The sequence below is a fragment of the Myotis nattereri genome (genome assembly GCF_964212035.1).
Source record: "Myotis nattereri genome assembly, chromosome: 18".
NCBI lineage: Eukaryota > Metazoa > Chordata > Mammalia > Chiroptera > Vespertilionidae > Myotis > Myotis nattereri.
In genome coordinates, this window is record NC_138093.1 from 24,117,554 (window position 1) to 24,135,466 (window position 17,913).

General features: G+C 46.8%; 1 protein-coding gene across 1 annotated transcript in view; it reads left to right on the plus strand.

Annotated features, from left to right (window-relative positions):
• Window positions 1-17,913, plus strand: part of RGSL1 (regulator of G protein signaling like 1) — a gene marked incomplete at its 5' end in the record, with an annotated part of 56,847 nt that overhangs the window by 31,419 nt on the left and 7,515 nt on the right. Inside the window, 7 exons of the mRNA XM_081113288.1 lie at window positions 758-929; window positions 3,910-4,048; window positions 4,253-4,377; window positions 6,974-7,083; window positions 8,780-8,872; window positions 9,871-9,940; window positions 10,787-10,956. Of these exons, the coding sequence (XP_080969414.1) occupies window positions 758-929; window positions 3,910-4,048; window positions 4,253-4,377; window positions 6,974-7,083; window positions 8,780-8,872; window positions 9,871-9,940; window positions 10,787-10,823 (746 nt within the window). The 3' untranslated portion in view covers window positions 10,824-10,956. The remainder of the gene's footprint in view (window positions 1-757; window positions 930-3,909; window positions 4,049-4,252; window positions 4,378-6,973; window positions 7,084-8,779; window positions 8,873-9,870; window positions 9,941-10,786; window positions 10,957-17,913) is intronic.

The window sequence follows — 17,913 nt, forward strand, 5'->3', positions numbered from 1 at the left end:
ATTTACTGAATATTGTAGTCACCCTCCCATCAGAACGAATCCCACTAGGACTAGACAGTTTCTTACCGGTAAACCCAGCCAGGCAATGAACTAGGGCCTACTTGTCAGATCCAGTCCAACACTATTCTCTCCTAAGCCCTGAATCCCCCTGAGTGGGTTTCTTTGAATATATCCTCATCAAGAGACTTTCTAAAATAACTGCCTTGGTTTTTGGACACACAACCCAAACCTTGAAGGATCTTCTTCTTTATTCATTCCTGTCATGTTTCTACTCTAGCTTCCTACCCTCTGCTTCTTATTTAACTTCTTTACCCTTCCTGTTTTGGCTTTTCCTTTGTGCTTCTTTCCCAGTTTACTTCTAAACTATTTCCCTGATGAACCTCGAATAAGCAGCATCAGAACCACACACTCTACTTTGAAGGTCACCTCCGCATGTTCAGTTTCTGCAGCCATGCTAGAGATGGGCATAATTACAGTGTGCTCCTATCTCTATTAGACCAGCATCAGGAAGGCGCCTTTCAATACTTGGTTGATTTCTTTTTGGTATGTATGTTGTCATGCCATCTGAGCAGACGGCTTTTCCAGCAGTCCTTCAAGTCCAAGTGAAAGGTCGAGCCCAATGGGAGGCAGTCACTATTTCAGTAGGCCCAAAGGTGTGTCCATCATCTTTCACTTTAATTATGCCCAGATTGAAGGCTTCAGGCTTAAGAGGGACTTGCTCAAGCTAGATGTTAATTCCTTCCTCTTTCTTTTTCAGATTACCCTGCATCGCCAAATGTACCATCACGCCCATCCCCACATCACTCAAATGTCCGGAGTGCAGAGGAAAATGGAGATGTAATCTTGATGAAGCGCCGTATATTTGGCCACAGGGTTATCACTGTCAACTTTGCTCTCAGTGATTTATATTTCTTTTCTGAAATGGAGAGGTAAGTTTCCCATCTCGCCTTCCCCTTGTGGCTTTTCATGCTTAGTGCCTCCTGGCAAAGACTGGCACAGTGATTTCTGTGAAAACCTCACTGAATGCTGTCACTGTATCAGTTTCCACCATTTTTTCCTTTTTCATCCTGAAAGCTCTTTAATATTCTGGAGTTCCAAATATTGAAATGCACTTACTTATACCTGGGATGTGGAACCCTTTTGTTCTATTATTTAGTAATATGATAGAAATCCTCTTATGTATTAGACTAATAGTTAGAGAAAAACATTGATTTATTGTTCCACTTAGTTATGCATTCATTGGATGACTCTTGGATATGCCCTGACCAGAGATCGAACCTACAACCTTGGAGTATTGGGACAACTCTAACCAACTGAGCTACCCGGTCAGGGCTGGACCAGTAGTTCTTTAGTTAAAGCAAGGAATTACAATAATTTAGGTTGTGTGGGTATGACATTTAACAGATATTTTTAAGTTAAAACATATAAATGTGCATTCACTCAGCTACCAAACTTTTGATGTAAAGCCAAAGCCATTCCACTAATTGGGGGCTCACATATTTTTCTTGTATATACTATGCCTATAATGCTATCTACTAATTCTAAAAATTGTTCTCTTGTTAAAGTGGAGCAAGAGCCCTAACCGGTTTGGCTCAGTGGATGGAGCATCGGCCTGCGGACTGAGGGGTCCCAGGTTCCATTCTGGTCAGGGGCATGTGCCTTGGTTGTGGGCGCATCCCCAGTGGGGGGTGTGCAGAAGGCAGCTGATTGATGTTTATCTCATCGATGTTTCTGACTCTCAACCCCTCTCCCTTCCTCTCTGTAAAAAAATCAATAAAATATATTCAAATAAATAAATAAAGTGGAGCAAGAACTTAAAGGTTACTGCAAAGCAACTTAAGCCTTCTGGATTTTTATACTTATCTTTTAAATGTTTGTAATCGCCTTGCTATACATAACTCCATAGCAATATTTTAAAAAGCAATTCGACCTTTATTGGAATATTCCAAAGCATTCCAATCTGTTTTCACAGAAACAATGAATACCTTTATTTTCACGTTTGTATTTTGTTAATTTTCATAAATGATGAATTATAGTAACAAGTACAACAGGCAAAAATATTTGGGAAGAAGTACGAAGAACTTTCAGTAAATGCCTGTCTTAGCTAGTGGGGACAGTGTGAGCTTGTACAAGGAAGGTACCAGCAGCGTATGGAGTCAACTTGCCGCTGTGCTTTTCGGAAGCGCGGAGTGCTGGTAACGCCGCGCATCAATTAGGGTTAAGAGCTTTTCCACTGCACTTCGGTGAGGGACCAGGCTCAGTTCCACGAACACTTATAGATTGCTTGATTATTCTTGGCTCTGGATTTGGCATTGGAGATCCACAAAGTACAAATAAGACATGCTCTCCGTCCTCCACGATCCCACAGAGAGAGGGATGGCCGGAAGGACACCAAGTTAGGAAGTGTGATGCTATGGTAGAGTCAGGAAGTGCATTTAGACAACTGAGCCCTCGGGTGTGGTTTCATGGCAGACAAGTCACCTAAGCTGAAGTTTGAAGAATGAGGAGGGGGTTAGTGAGAATTTTTTTAAAAAAATCTGTGTAAGGGAGAGGTGAGTGGGGAACAGAAAGGAATACCAGTCAGGTTGTACAGCCTCCCACTGCCTCTCCAATTCCCGCTCTGCTTTCTCACTTGTTGGCTACACAGCAACCAGAGAACCTGTGAACAGCGTCAACCAGATTAGAGCACTCTCCTGCCCAAAATGACCCAGCGGCTTCCTATTTCCACGGGAATCAAGTCCACACCTCCTCCCATGGCCTAAATGGCTCTATGCAAGCAGGATATACCCCCTTGCATCTCAGAGCTCATCTCCTTCCTGCCCCTCACCAACCACTTGCCCCAGGCTCCAGCTCAGAGGCTCCGCCCCCACCTCTGCCCCTCCCCGCCCACCAAGCTGGCTTCACATGACAGTCTTTTTCTCATTGTTCCTTCTCAGTGCCTGCTCCCATCCCAGTTAAATCATGCCCTTTTTCTGTCTTCATAACCTCTGGATATTTCATTAATCACCTATTTACTTGTGCGTCTTCTTCCCTCATTGACTGTGAGCTCTTGGAAAGCCGGCCTTTGTTTATTTTATTCCCTGATAAGTCCCTGCTCCTGGAACTGTGTCTGGCACAGCATAAACCCTGAATTAAAATATTCCTTGACTGAATACATGAATGGAATGAATATGGGAAAACCTGGTGTTCTACTATTAGGAAGACTTTAAATTGTTACAATTTTAAATGGCCTGGGAGAAGTCAGCTGTGTACTTACATCAACATAAGGTGTAACTGACAAATATTTGAGGGTCACTGAAAGCCTATGTTGCTAGGAGACAGAAAGTAGAGTGGTGGCTGCCAGGGGCTGGGGGAGGTGGCGAATGGGACAGTGTTTAATGGGCAAGGAGTTTTAGTTTGGGAAGATGAGAAAGTTCTGGAGGTGATGGTGGTGAGGATCACACAACCACGTGGACGGACTTCATGCTACTGCAAAAACAGTTAAACTGGTACATTTTATGTTATGTATATCTTACAATAGTAAAAAAAAAAATCAATAAAAGGAATATGTTGCTTCAGAGACTGGTGGTAATTGTGAGAGGGTCAGCACAGGAGGGGAAAGAAAGAGCAAGACAGCACTTAGCCCTCAAAGCAGTCAGAGGGCCTGATGGGTAAGGACGGGAGGATGGGATTAATAAAGGAGTTAGTGATGAAGAAACGCACTTGAGGAAGGACTTAGCATGTCATCTGACACGTGGAAGGCACTCAATTCGTGTTTGCCGATAGATGGATTACGACTGAATGAATGAAGTCACAACCTGGCCAGGATTTGGCCCCCTCTCTTTTAGACCAAAAATAGGTGTGGGCTGGCTGCCCTAAGACGCCACTGCTTCCCTCTTTGCTGATTTCCTACTTACTGCCTCTCTTTAGGTTTAACGATTTGGTGAGTTCAGCTCATGTGCTTCAAGTCAGCTGGGCCTATAACGAGAATGACGTGATCCTCATGAAGTCCAAGATCAACATCATCCTAAAGCTCTACCTGCAGTCCGAGGTCCCGCCGAGGCTGAGGGTAAGGGGGACTTCCACTCCTCTCTGGCCTTGTCCCAAGGAGCATTTTCCCACAAAAACCCTGAAAGCTGAGTCCTGGGTCGGTCAGATATCCTTGACCTAGCAGCCCCCAGAAAAGCTTCTGCCCTCTGGGGAGGGGGGATCTTCAAGGTTGTGGGGCCCAGGAGAGGTTTTCTGCCAGTGACGGCTCCCACTCTGCGGCTAGGTGAACATCACTGAGACCCAGAGGGATGCCATCATCGCTGCCATTGCCGAGGGCCGCCTGGATCGGAACATCTTTCACGGGGCCATCGTGTCTCTCTTCCCCGTCATTATGTACTTCTGGAAAAGGTAAAACTGTCGCCCCGCCCCTCCCCAGGTCAGGGAAACACTTGACTTGCTAGAGCAGCGGTTCTCAACCTTTCACAGGGGTCGCCTAAGACCATCGGAAAACACATATATAATTACATATTGTCTTTGTGATTAGTCACTATGCTTTCATTATGTTCAATTTGTGACAATGAAATTGGGGGTCACCACAACGTGAGGAGCTGTATTAAAGGGTCATGGCATTAGGAAGGTGGAGAACTACTGTGCTAGAGTCTCCTGTCTTCCCATAGCTCTCTGCTCCAGGTGGTGTGTTCCCCTCCTGCTCACTACACTTTGTCCCTCACACGCTCGCACTGAGCACTGAGTCAGAGGATGGGAGACCCAGTAAGACTGGGGACCGGAGCGCCTGGCTCCCAACACTCCCTGGGTGGGATGGGGAGTAGAAAGGAATAGCAGGCTCTTAGGTGTTCGGCGTGGGCTCCTCACCTAAGGGTGACATGGACCACAGCTACTTGGGAGCAGCCTGTCAAGGCTGACACACTGTCCCCATGCTCAGGGAGCCTCCTGGGGGCAGTGAGCCAGGAGAGATTGCCTCTGCTATGCCCACATCCCATAATTACCAGTAGGGGCTCAGTTGCTAGATATTTCCATTTTCTAGAGAAGCTAGAAATTCAAGTTCTTAGGTCCTATCTCCCCAGGTTAAAGTAGGAAAGGTGGCTACCAACTCAAACCTAAAACCTTGGAAGAAGCTGGAAAGGCCAGAAATGAAACTGGAAGAAAGACAAAATCCACAGAACAAATGTGACCCCCTGGTTCCTAACCTGTCCCCTAAATTCTCCCAGCTGGTTACTCACCTGGCCTGTGGTTCACCGTGGCCCCAGCCCGCACCTCCCCCATTGTGAATGGCAGCACCCTGGGTGATAGAGACCACAGGACAACTGGCTGAAGTGGCCCCAGACCAGGCTAGTTTGGGATGTTTAGATTACTATTGTGATTCCAGCACTTAGGGGTTTCCCTCTCCGCCCCCCCTTCCCCCCGCCCCCAGTTACTTTCTTAAAATAGAAGTGTTAAGGTTGCTTACCAACCACCAACCTTCCATTTTAAATTCCTAAGATAAATTATGCAAAACAAGATTGAAATAAATTTTTTTAAAAATCTAAGGTCAAGATAACCAGTTGAGCCTTCTGAGCACCAATTGTTATCTAGCACTCACGTCTAGACTTAATTCTCCGCCTGCTAACCAGGACTAAATACAAATGGGTCCCGAAGCTTCCTGGGGGATCAGCAACCCCTAGGGTATGTTCGCGGCTTCCTCTGGAGTCAGGCTCAGCGCTCCCGCATCCCGTTAAGGAAGTACCGGGGTGCCTCGGGGAGGCTCAAGTCCTGATCCTCGGGCAACTGGTTCTTTACTCGCTTTCCTATATATTTATGAAGATTTTTATATCATACAACTGTGTCCACATCTGTTATCTCAGGTGAACCTCTCAACAACCCCGTGAGGTGGGTGATGCAAAATATTATCGTCTCTATTTTATAGATGAGGGAACTGAGGTTCGGAGTGGTTCAGGGCCTTGGTAAGTGGTACCACTTGGTAAGTGGGTTAAAAACCAGGAATCTTGGTCTCTCAAGCACCATAAAGAATGCATCCTCGGCCCAGCCACTGTGGCTCAGTTGGTTGAGCGTTGACCTATGAACCAGAAGGTCACAGTTTGATTCCCATTCAGGGCACATGCCCAGGTTGCAGGCTCAAACCTCAGCATGGGGCGTGCAGGAAGCAGCCAATCAACCATTCTCTCTCATCATTGATGTTTCTATTTCTCTCTCCCTCTCCCTTCCTCTGAGAAATCAAGAAAATAATATTTTTTTAAAAGAATGCATCCTTGGCATATTGGGAGGTCCATGATTGGAGGGAGACCCAGTTTAGCAAGTGGAATAGGAGAAACCCACTGTGATTGGGTGGAATGTGCCTTGGGGAGGAGGAAGGAGGGCAGCAGTCAAGACCACCAGAGCCAAAGCAGGATAGAAAAGAAAGCCAAGACACCTCCAAGGGCTCCACTCTCAGGACAGGCTGGGGAGAGCCAGGGCTCAGGGCCACGGACGGAGAGCTGGGGAGCGTTGTGAGGGCTTCCAGGGAGCGGCCGTTCTCAGGTTGTAGTGCGTGTGCGAGTCTGAGCTCCTGAGAGGAGCCAGGCTTTCCTCCAGGGCAGGGCTGTGGGAATGAAGTGAGGGGGCCCAGGTCCTCAGCAAGGGACAGGATGCCAACTAGGGGTCATTCATCGGGACCGGAGGGAGGCCAGCCAGATGCTCTGGCTGCACCAGGTGGAGTTAGATGGGATCTGAGAGTCTGATGTTCAGGGGAACACACCAGGGTGGGGAACAGCAGGTCCTTTATAGACTCCATTCACTGGAGGTTCCAGAAGGAAGTCCCAGCATCCTGCCTGTCCTGGCCCCTCGCTGAGCCAGGTAGCACACTGAGGCAGGAGCTGTCCTCTTGTTTGTGCCCTGCCACCCCTACCCCCCCACCCCCGTGAAGACTGGCTCTGGCCAGGTCCCCTGTGCTCTGTCACAGTCCCCTGGGAGGTTTTGTCCCTGTGACCAGAAGCCATTCTTCTCGCAGGTTTTGTGCCTGGAAGGTCACCCGCTCTTACTTCCAGAAGAAGGAGAGGAAGAGCAGGGACTCAAAAACGCCTTCTAAGTCTGTGGCCAAGTACTCTATTTGGAGTGGAGGTAAGCCCCGCCAGGACCCACAGCTCGATTCACTAGCAAACGGGAATCATGAAGGGAAGGCGAGGGCTGGGAGGACCAATGGTGAGACCTCACAGAGGGTGTTTGCTGCTGGGATGGGCATCTCATTACTGGGCCCACAGAGAAGCATTCAAGTATATGTTATCTGTGGCGATCAGTGCTGGCAGAAGGGTCCCCCACCCACCCCATGGGTGGCTCCCTGGCATTACCTCCCAGGGTGCCTCTGGGCACGTGGTTCACAGCCTCCGTGGTGGGGACACGGAGCTCCATAAACGGTTATAGTGTTAAGTGATAAAATGGAGATGTGGATGTAGAGTATGATTTTATTGTGGTAAATATATATATATATATATATGTGTGTGTGTGTGTGTGTGTGTGTGTGTGTGTGTGTATATATGTATATATGCATATAGATCTTTATGCACATGTATGATTTTTATGAAAACATGAGGAACAACTTAGAAATAGAGTGTTAATAAGAGTATCTCTGGGTGCTGTGATTTTGACAGATTTACATATTATTAATATATTGTTAATCATATTATTCATATAGTATTTATGTTATGTTATTCATATATTTATAGGTAACTGTGTTTGAAGACACACATATACATGTTTTCTTTACACAGAGCAGTTTATCTCAGTCCCTTTCCCAGTACGTGCGCTGAGATCAGTACTTGAGTGAAGGGGCATTTTAGAGAGAGGGAGGAGGGTGCACAGGGCAGTGCCTGGCGAGGGCAGGCAGGGCTGGGTGGAAAGTTCTGGGAACCAAAGTTCTGTGCACCTGGGGACAGTACCAGCTGCAGAACAACATGTGGGGATAGGACAGGAGTTTTAAAAACATCAGCCGGCCCTCCCAGGATGGAGCTGGGCACGCTGTTTCAGCTCCTACCTGCCGATGCTCGTGTTCCTTTCCCCAGATGCTCACTCCTGCCCCGACCCCAGAGCCCACACACAAAGGTGCCACCCCTTTCTTCGGGGCCCTGGAGACCTAACTCCATCTCTGGGGAACAACTCTGGCTACAGAGCCCTGGTCCTGCCCCGCGGACCCCTGGAGAGGGCCCTCACCTCAGGTGGAAACAAATTACCTTCGTCCCTGGCTGCAGCCACCCTGTGGTCCAGGAGCCGAGCGCCTCCTCCTGGTCTCTGCCCTGTGGAATGCCACATCCGCAGACAGCAATCGGCTGTCTTTTCAGTGTGTGGGCGACAATGTTCCTGCAGGTGCAAGGGCTTATGTAGGATGAGGGTGGGTGTAGGGAGAGAGGAGGCGACAGCAAAAGGAAAAGGAGAGGGAGGTGGGCAGGCAGGGTGGGCCAATGATGCTCACTCCGAGGGCACAGGAAGTGCGCTCCACGGAAGTAAATCCCTACATCTTTTCTGGTGTCAGAAGTCGGAAGGGGGTCGGCAGGACGCCCTGCATTAAGGGGTCAGGCTGCTTGGGTTCTAGGCCCGGAAACTCATCCTGTATGAGCTGAGGCATTTTGAGACTTTCGCTTCCCCTCTTGAGGCCTCGGACCCCTGATCTAAGATACAGACATTTGGATTTAGAAAATGTTCTATCGCTAGCATCCTGTAATCCCAGGAGTGTTAAACAGGAGCTTTCTTGCTTACTTGGAATGGTTTCTTTTGTTGGGTATTGCTGTGAAGGCTTTTAATGCTCCCCTTCTTGCCTCCCCAGGAGAACATGCCATCTTAAGATTCTCCTTGCTCAGAGGTATCGAGTGGTTGCGGCCTCAGCAGCGAGATGCAATAGCAGGTTCAGTCCAGAATTGTGAGTTGGAGTTGGAACCCCATGGATATCAAAAGCCCACTCAATGAGAGGGTGACCCTAAGGCCAGCTTGGCCCATCTCCTTATTGGCCAGGAGGAGACTGAGGCCCCCAAATTAAGAGATGACTTGCTCAGGATCACACAGCTTGTGAGTGGCGGGGATGGAGTGAGAAGCAGGTCTCCTGACTATCCTTCCAGGGCCCCGTGCCAGCTCTCATTAGAATAATCATATCTTTTATAGCCCTTTAAAGGCAGTAGCTGAAGCTTCTCGATATTTCTGCTGGCTCCTCTGCCCATTTCCAGGCATGCTGTGTCATCTTCATTAAGAAACAATGATGATGTCCCACTTGCTACTTTCCCCTCCCTCTCAGAGCACCTGCTGCTTCAATGGAACTTCAGTCCATACCGCCTGCTTCCTGGAGGCTTCTGCTACTGATCCCCTTATCTCTGTAATGGGCATTCCGGTCCTAGACACCCATCTTGGGTCCATGTCATATCCTTTCCCTTTCCCATCTCCAGCCGTTCGGAGTCACTCCCAGGAAAACTGCCTTGGTTCTCACATGGTCTTTCCCAACAAACCTTTCCTTTCTGCCCATCGGCAGCTTCTCTTTCCATGTTGGAGATTCTGCTTCTCCAAAATGTCCCCTCATTGCTTAGTGGGGAGGTGATTATGGAACGCTGCCCAGGAGCCATAGGGCCCAAACTGCCCTAAAGTTTGGTGTTTCTAGAGCTTATCTGGCCTCAGCTCCTTATTTTACGTCCCCGGGTCAGTGAGGTTGAGCTCATGATCTGTGCACCCAGATGAAATGTCTCCTAGGACAAAAAAAAATAATAACACTGTAGCATCCAACCCAGGTCTCCTGACTGTCCCTGGAGTGTTGCTGCTTCATCACTTTCCCAGCTCCTTCTCTGGTCCTGGGATGCCTCCCTGGCTGGCTGGCCTCCAGGGAGGGCCTGTGCCCTGAGTTCTGATGCAGTTTTTCTCTGCATTTGTCTTTAGCTTCATCGACGAGCAACCTGACCCAGACAGGACATACGGCCTCCTCCATGCAGCTGTTTCCTGTCTTAGGGTAGGCACCAGCTGGAAGTCCTCTTCGGTGCTGAGCTTCTCTGTCCAAGTGCACCATGGGAGACGGGGGAGAAACTTCCCAGAGACCTAGCTCCACCTCCTGACACTCCTTGGCATATAGAACCAAGAAGTTGAGCTTGCTGCTTCCAGAGAGGCCTGGGGTGTCCTCACCCACCTCCATTAGGACAGGCCCTCGAGGAAGTTGAAGCCTTGACCCAGCTTCCAGTAGAACACCATTGCTGGAGGAAGAGCAACCCAAGTGGGCTTTTATTAGCTCCCCCAATACACCAGTGCTCCGGGATAAGGACCTAAGATGAGAAAGAAAGAGGAGCTGTTCTGCTTGGCAGGAGATTGGCGATAGGAGCAGAAAGGATTTGAACCTGTCACAATCTGATTCATCCTCGCTTCTGTAAGAGCATCAATGTGGGGCTGATGCTAAATTAAGGCTCTGGGAGAATCCCCAGGGGGTCATAGAAACCAGTGCCAAAGAACTGCTTGAGAGTCAAGGTTACAGACAGCAGGCTCTGAATGGTGGGCGGGCCTTGCCTCCTCACCAGCCATTCCACCTTCTCAGACCTGCTGCCAGGCCAATGGGGCTTGGAGCTCCCCAGGTATCATTGGCCAGCGCTGGTGCCTGGAAGACAAGCCAGGCACTTGGGAGCTCTTTGCTCAGAAAGGCATTGCCTGTCTTCAGAGGTTACAAGCCCTTGGGGAGGATGGTGAGAGTAAGAATGGGAGGGGCCCTCTCCTGAAGGCAAAGGGTTTGGGTTTAGGCTGTTGCCATCGCAGAGAGTGCTAACACCTTATCGCCATTGCGCTAACCAGTCATTCTTCTCTCTTCCTTCAGAAAAAAACCATCTGGCATCAAAAAGGAGAAGAAATAATCTAGTTTGGGCCCCCCAACAGAGGCGCATCATCTCTCAGAAGCTTCCTGACACTGACAGAACCTTTTCTGGTCAGAAAAGAAATGCCCTGGCACCCTCTGCCCTGGAAAGATCCGTGGGGTGACGTCAGTGGGTAAGATGTGGGCAGAGAGCGTGAGCAGAAGCACCTCTGCCCCCTCTGATCCTGGGGGGCCTGGCAGAGACAGTCTTTCCTCCATGGACGTGTGACGGAACACCCTACTCTTGGGGTCAGGAGACCCGGGTTTTCGTCTCGCTCTGCAGCCGCGTGGCCTGGAGAATCCCTGACTCCAGGTCGTTTAAGAATCCTGAGACAAGTGTGTGGAGATGGCATGAAGCACCCCAGGAAGCAAGGTGCTGTTTTATTAGACAGATGGGGGTCTTCGAATGCTAGGATCTCCCATTTGGACAGTGACTCCCGTCCACTGTCTCAGCAAATCCTCAGAACCCTGTGGGTAACCGTGTCAGAAACCATTCATTTTTAAATAGCTGGAGAAACCGGCACACACAGGAGGTAAGTGACTTTCTCCCAACATCACGAGGCAGTAAATGCAGAGTCTGGACTAGAGTACCCACTGCTGCTTCTCACTCCGTGCTCACCATGGATGCAACTTCCCATCACAAAAGGGATCGTTCTTCCCTGGGGGTCTGTTCATTTGCCAATTGATAGATAAAGAGACTCTTTGGATAAATGTTGGCCTAACGGCCGAACTTATGATCATAGTTTAGAGTGACGAGGCCCATGTTCTGCTGTTTGAAGACAGTTGGGAGGAAGACGATAGCATGCTGTGAAGGGCTTACCACCAGAGGCCAAGGAGAGGTTGGCGTATTGACTCTCTGGGTTGCAAGACAAGGAAAGACTAGAACGTTTATTGGGGAATCCGTTCGGGCTTCCAGCCAACGTTTCCTGCCAGGCTGATGTCTTTAGCTCCTAGACTTTTCCAGAGGATGAAAGATGTTGCAATGTTGACACACGGCTCACAGGGAGAGACTGTAAGAGCATGTGGGTGAGGCTGTGATTGATGGTGACAGGTCAGGAAGACCAGAGGCGGACAGGTCTGGAGGCCTCACGACACTTAGCAGGACCACCGTGAATAGAAAGACGTTCTGCTCTTGGAGCACGGCTGATTGCTTCCTTTGGTTTCTTACACCATCTCCCCTCAGCGATCCCAGGTCTAGCATGTTCTAACACCAGATTTAGGCTAGCGTCACAGAACCAGTCACCTCTAAAATGCGGATGGGTGATACACATGAGAAAAGCAACCCGTGAGAGAGAACGGAGTGGTAGAGACTGGAGAACTAGAGAACCTATCTCAGAGGGGACAGTGACAGCTCCAGCCAGCCAGCCAAGCCACAGTTGCCAGAGCTGCTTACTTAGAAGGAAAAAGGAAGGGAGGAAGGAAGAAAGGGAAGAAGGGGCGGTGGGAGGTAGGGAGGGAGGTGAAAGAAGGAAGGAAAAGAAAAGAAAGGAGGGAGGAGGAAAGGAGGGAGGGAGAGAATGAAAAGGGGAAAAGAAAGAATGAGAAAGTTTAAAATTTTGTAATATTAAGCAGGTTCAAGGAAACTTGCAACCTTTGCTTTAAGCTTTTTCTTTCCCCTTGAAATTATATTTAGGCCCTAAGTCTACCTTAGATGGAAAATATGGGAGGGGAAGAAGAGAACCCCAATAATAGACCCATAGGAGCCACAGGCATCTACAGAATAGGCCATGGACGGACGGAGGGAAGGAAGCTGGCTTACTCTGGGCCTGTATTCGTTTTCTGTTGCTACCACAAACAATTGCCCAAATCTTAGTGGCTTAAAACAACACAAATGGACTATCTTATAGTTCTGCAGGTCAGAAGTCTAACCTGGGAAGCATGGGGATAATGTCAAGGTCATTGGCAGGACTACATTCCTTTAAGGGGGCTCTAGGGGTGGTTCCCTTTCCTTACTCATTCAGGTTATTGGCAGAATTCGGCCTTTACAGTTATAGTGCTGAGGTCTGGTTTCCTTACTGGCCTTTCTTTGCCTGTTTGCAAAAGCCTCAACTCCTTAGTGGCATATATAAGACCATTGACAATGTGGTCCAGTCTAGGTTTCCAGATTCATCTTTTATCTCGCCCACTCATGCATTCCGTACTCCGAATGCCCTGCCCTTTCTTCTCCGCCTGGTGAGAAGAGACATCACAGCGGTGACACCTCCTAGTTGTCTCCTCTCTCCTCTCATCTCCTCATTGTCTCTGCAACGTATTTGTCCCCTCTTTGGAGACACCTGTTTGTGCATGTGCATCACCTACTAGACTAGTGGTTCTCAACCTTCTGGCCCTTTAAATACAGTTCCTCATGTTGTGACCCAACCATAAAATTATTTTTGTTGCTACTCCATAACTGTAATGTTGCTACTGTTATGAATCGTAATGTAAATATCTGATATGCAGGATGGTCTTAGGCGACCCCTGTGAAAGGGTCGTTTGACCTCCAAGGGGGTCGTGACCCACAGGTTGAGAACCGCTGTACTAGACTATAGACTGTAGGGCTGAGACCACGTCCTATTTTTCTTCTTCTTTTTTTTTTATTGCTTAAAGTATTACAAAGGGTATTACATATGTGTCCTTTTTTTCCCCCGGCCCTTGACAGTCCCCTAGCCTCCCCTAACCCCCAGTGTCTTATGTCCATTGGTTATGCTTATATGCATGCATACAAGTCCTTTGCCTATTTTTCTTTGTACCTCCAACATTGACCACGGTGACATGCAGATGAGAGTCGCCCCATGAGTACACAGTGACGGCATGAGTAAAGGAACTGTGCTAGATGCCGGGGGTGTAGTGGAGAAAACAGAATTTGCAATGTATATCTGCACTGGCCTTACCATCAGTTATGCTGGCTTCACAGTCATTAGACAGTGTAGTTTGCCAGACAATCAAATCAGCGATCAAAGACAGCTGTGACTAGCCCAAGAAAGAAGAAATACCAAATTGTCCTTATGCAATTTGTTTTTGTTCCAGTCATTCTGGATGCTTGAAGAACTTTCTGGTTCCTCAGGAAGCTCATACGACCCATTCAGACCAAAGAGTGACAGAAAGAGGTAGAGGAAAACAAAGCCAGAGAGACTGAGCCAGACCTGCCTTCCACCTTCAGGAGCCTTTTCAGTTTCGTGTGTCAGGGAGTGACACGAGACCGCCCCTCTTTCTACAGAAGTATGAAAAGACGTCTGTCCCTCATTTTGAGTGCCTCCAACTGATCCAAGTGTCACCCCAGAGGCGGGGGCAGCTTGTGGGCAGCTCGGGGTGCTCGTCCCCACCCCCACACCTCAACCGGGGCTGCAGATCATTAATCAGAATAAAGCATGTTCACATTCACAGTCCGGAGGCCTCCTGTCCTCTTCTTTAAGAGAAGGGCACAAGCAACAGCATGCAATTTCTTGGGATCCACAGGCCATTTTCAATATAAGAGATTAGAAACATTTACTCCCCATCCTGGATCAAGACCAAGGGCCAGTCGGTCTCATTCAGAGACATTGACACATGGGCCCTCTCCTGACCCACAGAGTGCAGGCCAGGAAGCCCTGCTGCCTTTCCTTCGGAGCCAAGTTTTCCATGAGGCAGATTGGTGTGCAAACCCATCCTTAATCCCTAGTAACTTGGTGATCATCAGCGAATGACTGAACCTCCCTGAGTCCCAACACCCTTGTGTGTGAAATGGAGAGGAGAATATCTACCGCATCGGGTTGTTTGGAGACTAATGAGTTAACATAGGCCACGTGCATGGCATGGGACCAGGGACATTAGCGGCTGCTCTTCTTTCCACCTCTTCTCTAATCCTTCCCACAGCATGAAGAAAGCACGAGACCAGTAGGGGTATAGTTGAACAGTTAATTCCTGGGGAGATTCTGAATGCATTTCCTCCAACAAGATACATGATTCATGAGGGTTGAGTGGCCAGGATACCCACAAATCTATTCAATTCCTGATGTGTATGTAGGAAGAGTTGTATATTTGAGATAAATGGGAAGTAAATATATTTCCTCCTATGCCATTACATGCACTCCCTGACCCCTAACAGGTGCTTTCAAATGTTTGTGACCCCCATTGAGCACTTAGTATGCGACAGAACAGAGAGGAATTGCCAGACTTGTTTTACAGGCGAGCTGATGGAGGTGTGGAGAGGTCAGGTTTCTTGCTTCTTGCTTGCATGGTTTCTGAGAAGTACAGTGTAATTCTTATCTGCACTCCTCTATAGATGAGGCATTTCTTTCCTCTGGCGTCTTTCGTGATTTTTTCTTTATCTTTGATGTTCCACAGTGTGAGTGAGTATGATGTGGCGGTTATTCTTCTTGGTGTTCTCTAAGCTTCCTGGATCTGTGGTTTGGTGACTAGCATTAATTTGGGGAAATGCTCAGTCATTATTGCTTCAAATATTTCTTTTTGTTCCGTTCTCCTCTTCCTGGTTTTCCCAGTAATTAATAACCTTCAGAAACAGAGCTCATCAGGCCCAGATGGGTTCCCTGTTGAATTCTACCTGTCAGACTGGTTCCCTACAATCTCTTTCAGAGGATAGAAGCAGAGGTCATGCTTCTTAACTCATTCTATGTGGCCAGCATTACCCAAACACCAAACCCAGACAGACATTGTAAGAAAAGAAAACCACATTCCTTAAATGTTTTGTTGAATTCGCCAGGTGACCCATCTGGGCCTGATTTCTGCTTTGTAGAGTTGTTACTTATCGATTGAATTTCTTTAGCAGATATACAGGCCTGTTTAGATTGTCTGCTTTCTCTTATGTGAGTACTGGGAAATTGTGTCTTTCAAGAAATTGGTCCATTTCATCTGGGTTATCTAATTTGTGGCTTAGAGCTGTCCATAGTATTCCTTTATTATCCTTTTAATGTCCATGGGATCTGTTCTGACGTCCCCTCTTTCATTTCTGGTATTAATAACTTGTGCTCTCTCTCTGTTTTTCTTAGTAGTTTGGCTAGAGGCTTACTGATATGATGGATCAGGGGTCCTCAAACTACGGCCCGCTGGCCACATGCAAATACAAATATTGTATTTGTTCCCGTTTTGTTTTTTTACTTCAAAATAAGATATGTGCAGTGTGCATAGGAATTTGTTCATAGTTTTTTTTTTAAACTATAGTCCGGCCCTCCAACGGTCTAAGGGACAGTGAACTGGCCCCCTGTTTAAAAAGTTTGAGGACCCCTGTTATGGATCTTTTCAAAGAACCAGTTTTTGGTTTCATTGATTTTCTCTATTGACTTTCTGTTTTCAGTTTCATTGATTTCTGCTCTTATCCTTAGTATTTATATTTTTCTGCTTGCTTTGGATTTAATTTGTTATTTTTCTAATTTTCCATTTAGTATCATTAATAGCATACATATATATAACTCCCAATAATTATGTCATGAACGTGCATCTTTAAAAACCAGAAGTTTAACAGCAATTATTCTAAGTGTTGCAATTGCACAGTAACATTTATTTTCTTCTTCTCTAAAATTAATTTTCCAGCAGTGAACTAACATTAAATATATACACAAATATGAATCTCACATATTTCAAGTATCAACTATAAATTTTTATTTAAAAAAGGATGAAGTTATATGCTTAAAGCAGCTCCTTGGAGTGTGTATATTACTGAGAGAAAGCAAACTAACAATACAAGCAAAAAAGAAATGTTGAAATAATCTTTGAAATCTTAACTTAGAGCATTACACAATCATTTAAAAAAATTACAGTAAATCAATATGACATTATATTTTTAATATAATCAGTAAAAAAGCAGAATCAGAATGAAATAATACACTAGGGTGTCGATTATGTAAAACTCTCCTATGCATGTAAACAAACTCTGAGATGAAATGTGGAAATTTTAAAGTTTATTATCATAATGGGAGTATGGCTGTTTTTTATTTCTGGTGTTCCCATAGTATTTATCAAATAATATAAACTAGATTTTTTAACAAGACACTACAATAAGTTTTGTTACTCTTATTCAAAAATTGGCTTATGTCTTAAAGTTCAAGTTTATGTTGATTCTGGTTACTTTTGACCCACCTCATTTATTTTAAAGAAAACTCACACCCTACAAGTTTTGTTTTGCTTTTGATTTACTTCTCATTCAATAATATACAAGAATCTTAGCTAACGTGTGGAAAGACCCTGGCGTTGTCATTGGCTGGGCAGCACTGGGCCAATCACTGAACTTGTCTGAATCTGTATTGCATCTGTGAATGGGCATTACACACCTGACTAGGGGGAAGGGGCAGGATGGGTGCTATTCTTACCTGGGGGCTTGTAGAACTTCAGGTTGGAGGACCACGATCTAGTTCCTCACCTTGTGTCACCAGAGTAGAGAAGCATATTGAGGACACAGATTCAGGACAGTGGCAAATAAACTGCCCTCTGGGGGCTCCTATTTACCATGTGTGCCAGCATAAAAGACAGACCAATGTTTGTTTGTTTTTTGGGGGAAGGGGCAGTCTTCACAAATTTCCCACTCACTAGTCATCCATGTTGCTCTAAAGAGCATCAGGGAAATGCCAGTTAGCCGAGAAGGCTTGGGCTGTAATTCCAGGGATAGGAAGGAAGCTACTCTCGGGGTCACTGGTGCCTACCAGGGCCTCCTGAATGCAAATCATTACCATGGGGAAGATGGTGTGTGTGGATCAGGTGACTTCCAGTCCAGAGCAGAAGTGGGCAGAAGTGCAGTACCGAGAAAAAAATATCCCATGGACAGGTGACCAAAACCCTGGAGTGCAGCTGTCTTCTTCAAGGGGGCAAGGTGGTGAGGCCACACACCAATGCAGAATCGCTATCTCTTTTACATATCAACTCAAGCCTTCTACTAAATACCTTTGTAATTCTAAATGCGAACAGTTCTTTAAAGTTAATAAAAAAGATCTAGATAAGAATTAAAAAGGAGGAAGCCAGCTTGACATAATGATAGAAATGACTGACATATCCATACTCACTACAAATCCAAAAATCAAAGCTTCATTTTAAAACCTAACACAATCTTGCTACTCCTCCAACCTTAAACAAAAGCCCTAAGTGTGTTTCTTCCAGCACATCTTCATTTCATTTGGTGACACCCA